Source organism: Dryas octopetala, chromosome 1 (genome assembly GCF_963921425.1).
Source record: "Dryas octopetala chromosome 1, drDryOcto1.1, whole genome shotgun sequence".
Lineage (NCBI taxonomy): Eukaryota > Viridiplantae > Streptophyta > Magnoliopsida > Rosales > Rosaceae > Dryas > Dryas octopetala.
Window position 1 is genome coordinate 591,848 of NC_141366.1, and position 8,391 is coordinate 600,238.

At 40.2% G+C, this 8,391-nt stretch overlaps 2 protein-coding genes across 5 annotated transcripts; one reads left to right on the forward strand and one right to left on the reverse strand.

Annotated features, from left to right (window-relative positions):
* Nucleotides 1-136: 136 nt before the first annotated feature.
* On the forward strand, nucleotides 137-2,455 carry LOC147296039 (FT-interacting protein 3-like). Its single transcript, XM_086228848.1, has one exon. It carries the CDS (start codon nucleotides 137-139, stop codon nucleotides 2,453-2,455), a length of 2,319 nt encoding a protein of 772 aa, XP_086084974.1.
* Nucleotides 2,456-3,227: 772 nt separating this feature from the next.
* Nucleotides 3,228-7,057, reverse strand: LOC147296040 (PRLI-interacting factor). 4 transcript variants are annotated; one of them, XM_086229831.1, is made up of 3 exons: nucleotides 5,242-7,057; nucleotides 4,189-4,432; nucleotides 3,228-3,529 (listed from the first exon to the last, which is right to left on the reverse strand). In XM_086229831.1, exon 1 carries the CDS (start codon nucleotides 6,752-6,754, stop codon nucleotides 5,297-5,299), a length of 1,458 nt encoding a protein of 485 aa, XP_086085957.1. In that variant the 5' UTR covers nucleotides 6,755-7,057; the 3' UTR covers nucleotides 3,228-3,529; nucleotides 4,189-4,432; nucleotides 5,242-5,296. The 4 variants fall into 4 exon arrangements, with proteins under 4 accessions (XP_086085957.1, XP_086085956.1, XP_086085955.1 ...); XM_086229830.1 differs by having other exon boundaries at nucleotides 3,648-4,432; XM_086229829.1 differs by having other exon boundaries at nucleotides 3,228-4,432.
* Nucleotides 7,058-8,391: the final 1,334 nt, after the last annotated feature.

An 8,391-nucleotide genomic window follows, 5' to 3' on the forward strand; every position in this document is an offset into this window, starting at 1 on the left:
CTTGGTAAGTGGTTTTTGTTAGAACGTTTATATTGGTTGTTGTGATTATGCTAAAGCTGGTATTTGTATGTGTATATTGTTTAAATTTGTACTTGATGAGGTTTTTAAAACTGTGAGAATTTTTGTAGTGTGACCAATGGCTGAAAATCAAAGGCCACGAGAAGATTTTTCCCTCAAGGAGACCTCACCGAACATCGCTGGCAGGAGTGCCTCGACTGGCCCCTCGACTGCCTTTGACCTTGTGGAGCAGATGCAGTATCTGTATGTGAGGGTTGTGAAAGCCAGAGACTTGCCATATGGCTGTGACCCATATGTTGAATTGAATATTGGAAACTATTGGGGAAGCACAAGAGACTTGGAGAATAAGCCAGACCTGGAATGGAACCAAGTGTTTGCTTTCAACAAAGAGAGAATTCAGGATACCAGTGTGAAGATTTTGGTGAAGAACAAGGGTTTTGTAATTGCAGATGGTGATGGAATCATTGGTAAATTTGTTTTCAATGTTTTTGATGCCCCGAAGAGAGTCCCCCCGGATAGTCCATTGGCGCCCCAATGGTATAGGCTGGCGAATAAAAATGGGGATATCATTAGAGGGGAACTGATGCTGTGCTTTTGGATTGGGACACAGGCTGATGAGGTTTTTCCTGATGCTTGGCCTTCTTATGCAGGCACCATACTAAGCGGTGAAGGTGTTTCCAACACTCGTTCAAAAGTGTATCTTTCACCAAGGCTTTGGTATCTTAGAGTTAATGTGATTGAAGCTCAGGATCTGATACTTAGAGGACACGAAAACAGAAACCAGCCACCGGAGATTTTCGTGATAGCTATTCTTGGAGATAAGCGTTTGAAAACTGGAGTTTCTAAAATTAAGACTGTAAATCCTGCATGGAATGAGGATCTAATGTTTGTTGCCGCAGAACCATTTGAGGAGGTTTTGGTGGTGAGTGTGCAGGAGAGGCTGAATGGTAAGGAAGAAAGTTTAGGGAGGTGCCAAATTCCTTTAAGGAATGTGGATAAGAGGATTGATGCTGCTCCTCCTGATAATAAGTGGCATGATCTTTGGAGGGTTGAAGTGGTGGAGAATGGGATTAAGCCTAAGGAGGTGAAATTTGCTAGTAAGATCCACATGAGGATCTCTTTGGATGGTGGGTACCATGTTTTTGATGAGCCTAGTCACAATACTAGTGATCTTAGGCCAACAGCAAAGATATTATGGAGAGCTCCAATTGGGGTTTTGGAACTGGGAATCTTGAGTGCCTCTGGACTGTCACCAATGAATCCTACGAATCGTGTTGACGCCTATAGTGTGGCTAAGTATGGGCCAAAGTGGGTTCGAACAAGGACAGTTGTTGCTAGTCCTGATCCAAAGTGGAATGAACAATACACCTGGGAAGTCTATGATCCATGTACAGTCATTACTGTTGCAGTTTTTCAAAATGGTCATTTACACAGTGGGGATCATATGGATTTACCTATTGGGAAGGTAAAGATTCGGCTATCCACTCTTGAAACTGATAGGATTTACACAAGTTCTTATCCACTTGGAGTTGTGCTGCCTGACGGGGTGAAGAAGATGGGTGAAATCCAATTGGCTGTGAGATTTTCTTGTACATCTTTGATTAACATGCTGCTCACCTATAGATATCCTGTGCTGCCCAGAATGCATTACCTTCTCCCACTATCTGTATTTCAGCTGTCTAATTTAAGGCTCCAAGCTTCTTCCGTTATCGCATACAGGTTGAGCCGGGCTGAGCCACCATTAAGGGAAGAGGTTGTGGCTTATATGTTGGATGTGAATATACATCAGTGGAGCCTTCGAAGGTGCAGAGCCAATTATGACAGGATCATAAAACTTTTTGATGGTTTCATTGGTGTCTTCAAATGGTTTGATCAGATACGCAAATGGACTAATCCCATTGCTACTGTTCTGACTTACATTAGTTTCTTGGTTATACTTCTTTGCCCTAGAATCATACTACCCTTAATGTTTTTCTCCCTTTTCGGGCTAGGGATTTGGCGTTACCGGGGGAGGCCTAGACAACTTCCCCACTTAGATGCTGAACTCTCTCATGCCTATACTTTTCATGAAGATGATTTTGATGAAGAGTTTGATCCATTTCCAACAAGAAGGACTGGCAAAGTTCTGGCAATGAGATATGATCGACTTCGAAAATTTGCAGGGGAGGTTCAGGAGCGACTTGATGACATAGCAACTCAAGGGGAGAGGATGCAATCTTTGCTGAGTTGGAGGGATCCAAGAGCTACAGCAATATGTGTGGCCTTGTCTTTTACAGTTGGCCTTGTCACTTACCTTTTGCCTTTCTTCAATTTTCAAGTTTTAGCTATTGTTGCAGTCACTTATCTGCTAAGGCACCCATGTTTGCGCATTAGCATTCCTTCATACCCCCAAATCCTCCTCAGGAGGATGCCAGCAAGATCCGATAGCATGTTGTGAGGAGCTTTAATTTTGTTTAGAGAACCATTTCATTTATTATGAAATAGACAGACTTCTATGCACTTGCACGTATTGGATATTACTTGAGACCATGCGTTCCTATTCTTGCTTTGTGTATGAGTGTTACATTGTATGTTCTTATGGCAGTTTCCATGCTCTTCTTGATTACACAACCTATATGACAAGCAACATTAACCGTGTTGAACAAGTTATTGCAAATCATATTCATTCTCAGCGTTGCGTTCAAGAAAGGAAGACTAACTAAAATTAGGCTTTGGCCGAGGTATGGTGGGGCAAGCATTTCTAGGTTGGAGAGGAACATAACTCAAAGTTTCTCAGGTTATTGGAGAAATGGAGAATCTCCACATCCAGTTCTTTTTGTTACATTAGAGAAAATCCAACCGAATTTCTCCTAGTCACAACCCATTATACCACCACAATCACCACATGGACTAACCCCCTCCATATCAGTTTTCCAAAGTCACAACCGACTATCCCTTGAAAACAGGAGTCAGAAACAATAGGGTTTGGTTTCAAATATCGTGTCAGAAATTCGTTTTCTAATATTAACGGAAGTGTAATGATTACTTCAGATTTTACACTGTGCTCTATTCAAAACCATATATTCTCCATCAAATAAAGCATGATTGGGGTTACATATTGGTGGCCTCTACTCAAGAAAGAATGTGTATCATCCAAAAAGAGAGGCCAGAGATCATGAGAAGGTGCTGTAGAATAGACCGAGTTATGGTTACCTTAGGCCTCACCACAATAACATAAAAATAAGATTTATTTTCTTTTTCCCTCAACTCGAGAATGAAAGAGTTCTTTTCACATTCTAAGGCGCTTTCTAGTTTCTATTCTTGTCTGAAAAGGTTAAGAGGTCCTATACATTTAGAGTTCTGATTTCATTTTTTATTTACTTTATCCAGCATTCTGATTAGGCAACAGCAGCAGCCACAACAACAATCCCCTCTTCCTATCAAACTGCTCACTTTGCGGCGTCTGCAACTCCTGCTGTAGGCAACAGTACAATTTACATTACAAGAAAACTGTAATTGTACTGGCATGTTCCTGATAAACAGATCAATAATGTTCAGCTTAAGTGAACTTCAGGCCAGAATACAATGAAGTGCAAACTTATTGACATGGAAAATTACTGGCAGGGAAATGTTTAAAAACAGAACCTTACTTTCACAGTGCAATTGACTGATGCTGAGAAGAGCCACTCTAAGGAATTTTTGCCCAAACCAAAAACAAGTATCTAATAGAAAAAATAAAATAAAATCCAACAATACAACATAGAAACAAATAAGGACCACCAACTATGTCAGATTAAAATTTTCCTTGATAGGTGTTTCTGGCATCACAAAGACACAAAGAATAGTAAAAGTAGTCAAGCATTTGCCAGCTACATGTGATTTTATGAATTGTGAGCAAATGGGCTTTACAATCAATAAGCCAGATGAATCTCCATCAGAAGTTCAACTGAATGTCAAGATAAATGAAATTTTTTCAGAAACACAATAGATCAATAAGCTAAGAGATGTTTGAGCTCCTTGCTTGTAAAAGCCATCTTATTATCCCTTAAAACCTGACTAAGAAAGGATGCTTGAAAAACAGAAGTGACATGATAATTCATATATGAAGTGCAACTAGAACCGGAGCAGTCAGTTCAAGGCATATTGCGTGAGAAAGAGAAACCTGAATGAAAGCAATACTGTTTTCCATACCTCAAGGTTGTAGTAATGGTGTCAACCGAAGAAAGCAAAGATTTCCCAATAGCTGATTGACAGGATGAAGCAGCTTTATCAACTAATAATTAAATCTTTTCAGTGGTAGACTCCCTCTAATACTTGATGGTTTCTCTTGGCCTCAATTCTTCTCCAATCTTTGGACTTTCCAAGGTGCTAGTGCACTTTTTGGTATGGGCAGAAGTACAAACTAGCAGTCTTTGAAGATGCGGCAGGTCTCAAACTGCGTAATCGGAATCACCCTCACAGGTGATACAGAAGATGGAGGCAAGGAGTGTAAGCCACTTCCACAAATAAAATACAACTTAACCACCACATAGCAAAGCTATAAACCCCCAGCCAACCAGAAAACTATAATCACCATGAGAGACCCGTCTTCAATCATAATATCTTAGATAAAGTATGGATGAATATTCAAAACAACAAAATTAAGAATTGCAGTTACAAAATTAAAATTCTCCAATTCATATCATTAAATGTCATTTAATGCACTCAAGTAGATCAATGTAATCTAGAAGAAATCAAAATGTTTGTTTTAGACTGAAGCAGCAGCTGATTAAGCAGAAGTGTTAAGTACTACAGTCTAACACGTACATAAAAAAATATTTCATAGAATTACAAGGAAATTCATTAGAATAAGGTTCCCATGACATTAAGAAAATGAAATTTTGGTACAGTCATTAGATCACCCTACAAATTCAAAAGTCCATTTCAAACTTCATAGCAAGAAACTGCAGACATACAGATATATGCTTTAACAGAATGAACCTTACAACTAACTCTAACCACCCCACCCCCACAAGAAATATTAAACCTACAACCTAATCCCTACCGATATTATTAGGTAAGAAAAGGAAAGTGTATAGGAAACACCAGTTTATCCTCTCTTTCCCCAGCAGACCGACAGAACTTAAAAGAACCAAACCAAAAAAGAAGAAATATAATCTGAATCTACATAGAGTGCATATATCCAGAAGTTTAACCACCGACCACCAAACGGGGAATGATTATCTGTTCAGAGAAACAACTTACATTAACGCGGGACAGATGAGTCACCAACGCCAATGCTCTTCTCTGAGTAAGCAATTCACATTTCCTCATCCTTCACTGCATTTATCGGACCCTGCATCAACTCATTCTTGGTCTCAACTTCACTCCTCACCACCTCATCTTTAACCTCATTTTTGTTTGCAATTACTTCCTCTGGTATAAGCTCATCCCTTGTTTCCTCAACCTTCTCTGAAATGACTCCATCACCTACACAGTCATCATTCATTCTTCTATCATCCTTATGTGCAATATCTTCATCACCTACAACCTCATTTCTTGCTTCATCCTTGGCATCATTTTTCTTTAAAATCATTTCATCCGGCACATCTTCTTCCATAGAGACACGTTCATTCTCAGCCATGGAAACAACATTTCTGCTTTCTCCAATTCTAAACTCTACCACCTCAGCATTGCTCTCACCCTCTATACCCATATGGGACGCATCTGACCCTCCGTCACTATCATTCTCCGATCCATTCTCCACCACCGCCTCCTCCGCCATGACATGGTGCCTCCTCTCAAGAAATTGTAACCTCCTCCTCAAGTCCCCCAACTCCCTCTCCATCAAGAAAAGCCTCTCCTTCAATGTCAAATTCTCTTCTTCCAGTTGAGCTATATGGGTATCCTGATCATCCACTCTATTCTCCAAAACGTTATTATACTCGACCCCACTGTAGTTCGGGTATATCATCTCAAAGCGGCTCAAATCATGGTCCAACCTCCTCTCCACCTCCACATGCTCCTCCACATCACTCTCACTCGACCCGCCACCTCCCTCTTCATCGTCATCATCATTCCCCGGCGACCGCAGCCGAATCAACCCTTTCATCGACCCATATCCATCAACACCCCACTCCTCTTTGGCCATATCACCCAAAACCTCCCTTGAGGGCGAGAACATAGGTGTGGGGAGAACAGCCGGGGTCACAGGGCATGGCGACACCAGCGAGGCGATGCCGCCAGATTTCTTCGCTCTAATAATAAACGACGTCGTGTTCCTTGGGGCGTAAGGCGCAAATCTATTATTAAACCTCTTTTTCGGGTAAAATTTCCGGGCTTTCATTCGATTCTGAGACTGTAATTCGTGAAGCGTTGGGGGTTTGTACCCTCCGCTACTGGTCTGACCAGTCAATGGCAAATTGGGAACAATCTTTTCCATTCTTCTCCCGTCTTTCCGCTGGTCGGTGCCCTTTTTGCCCTTCCAATTGTTGCGTCCGACATTCGACGGTGGCTTTTGGGCCGCGAACTGTGGCTGTGGCTGTGGGTGAGGCTGAGGCCAACCCTTGTAGTTTCGGTTCAACATCAACGGCTGAGACTGACTCTTCATCATCATCAACTGAGATTGTTGCTGCTGCTGCTGAGCCGCCATGGCTTGAGAAGACTGAGCCATCATCTGTGGCGGCTGGCTCATCATCTGCGGCTGCTGGGTCATGACTTGGGCTTGGCTAAGACTCATCATCGGCGCTTGATTCATCAACTGTGACTGATCGTTCATGTTTCCCCAAATGTAAATTTCAAAACCTAAATCTCAAGATACTCGTCCTTTTCTGCTTAGATTCCGATCGAAATCGCCGATCAGATCGCCAATTAGTAAAAGAAAACCCTAATTTTAAGATAAAAAAACCTAGAACTACCAATAATTTCAATCCAAGGTTGCGATCTAACACCTCTCTATGAAACGAAATTATCCCGTTTAAATTTAAATTTTCGGACAAAGAAAACGAATATAAGAGGGTTTTTCTTTTTCTTTTTACGTTAATGATTTCTATTTCTCGCTAAAGAAATCTAAAAAGCTCGATGGAAGCAAAGCCGTTATGAGAGGCCGTCTCGTCCGCAGGGGTTCTATTTATACAGCGAGATTGCGACTTGCTGACGGTTCGATTATAATTTAGGAATGGACGGGTCAGATCGACTGTTACGTGTCGGTCATTCGTTATGCCGAGACCTGCTAGGCGTCGAAGTACGTAGGATTAGATGGAAATTGCACCTTTTGTTTTTTGTAAAAATATTTTTATGGTAGGATCAAATATCATAATTTAGTATGGACAGAAAAGAAATCTGCAAACAATACAATGCAAAAAATAAAAATATTCAATTACACATGATTACAATAATATGATCTATGTTCTTCCTCAAAAAAATATGATCTATGTTGATTCGGATATTGTGATTCAAAGGTAAAATTGAATTTTTTCTTTTGTAAATTAGAGATTTGGATTTCACTTACTAGTTTGAATTGTTTGCATAAAAATGTTAAAAGAAAACATGAAAAATGATTTTTTATTTTTATTTCTCTGAGGAACATGAAAAAACAGTTAAGGTATTTTTTATAACCAATTGAAGAAAAAAATCAATCTATACTTAATTTTATATCAAATTTTTTCTTGAGCTTTAAAATCCACTTTACCCTTAGTTATAAAATTAATTGTATAATCTTTAACTTTAAACTAATCATGTAGTTTATTTCTTACAAAAAAAACTAATTATGTTGTTTTAAACCAATACGAAATGTACGAGTATTAAACTTTTGTTGTTCGAACTCGATTAACCTAGGCGTAATTAATCGGTCGACATTAGGGTCTACTCAGCCTTGGACAGCAGCCGAAGTCAAAATGGATTGGCCTATGGGTTTAACCATTTAAATAAAATAAAAAATTTATTTAAAATTTTAAGCAAATCCACAAGCATCCATTAGGAGCAGGATGAGACTCGGTCCAGAATTTTCCGAGCCCAGGCCCATCTTTAGGAGTTATGGCTCTTTTGGGTTTGGCAAGAAGACATCTCAAACCTGAGCTAGGACATGTAAAAGGCTCTTTTGCATGTGTACCTAATTACCCAACTTGAGGGCATCTGTTTTTGGACGAGCACTTTGCTATGTATGGCTTACATTGAATCCTTGTGAAGTTGTGATGTTTACCTTCTTTTTTTATTGCAAAGCCTTGAGAACCACTCACGTCTCATCTAACTTCCCCCTAAACCCCCCATCTACATCTTCACGGAAATAGTGAACAACTTTTTTTTTTTGTTACAAAGGGAGGCAACTTTTTTTTTTTGTTACAAAGGGAGGCCAAGGAAAGAGGCCTAGAGGGGAGAGGGGAGAGGGGAGAGGGGGGATTGGGGTGGGGGGGGGGG

What these genes read in the sequence shown, in the direction of transcription:
- LOC147296039 (XM_086228848.1), top strand. Translation starts at nt 137, where the DNA reads ATGGCTGAAAATCAAAGGCCACGAGAAGATTTTTCCCTCAAGGAGACC.
- LOC147296040 (XM_086229831.1), bottom strand. Translation starts at nt 6,754, where the DNA reads ATGAACGATCAGTCACAGTTGATGAATCAAGCGCCGATGATGAGTCTT.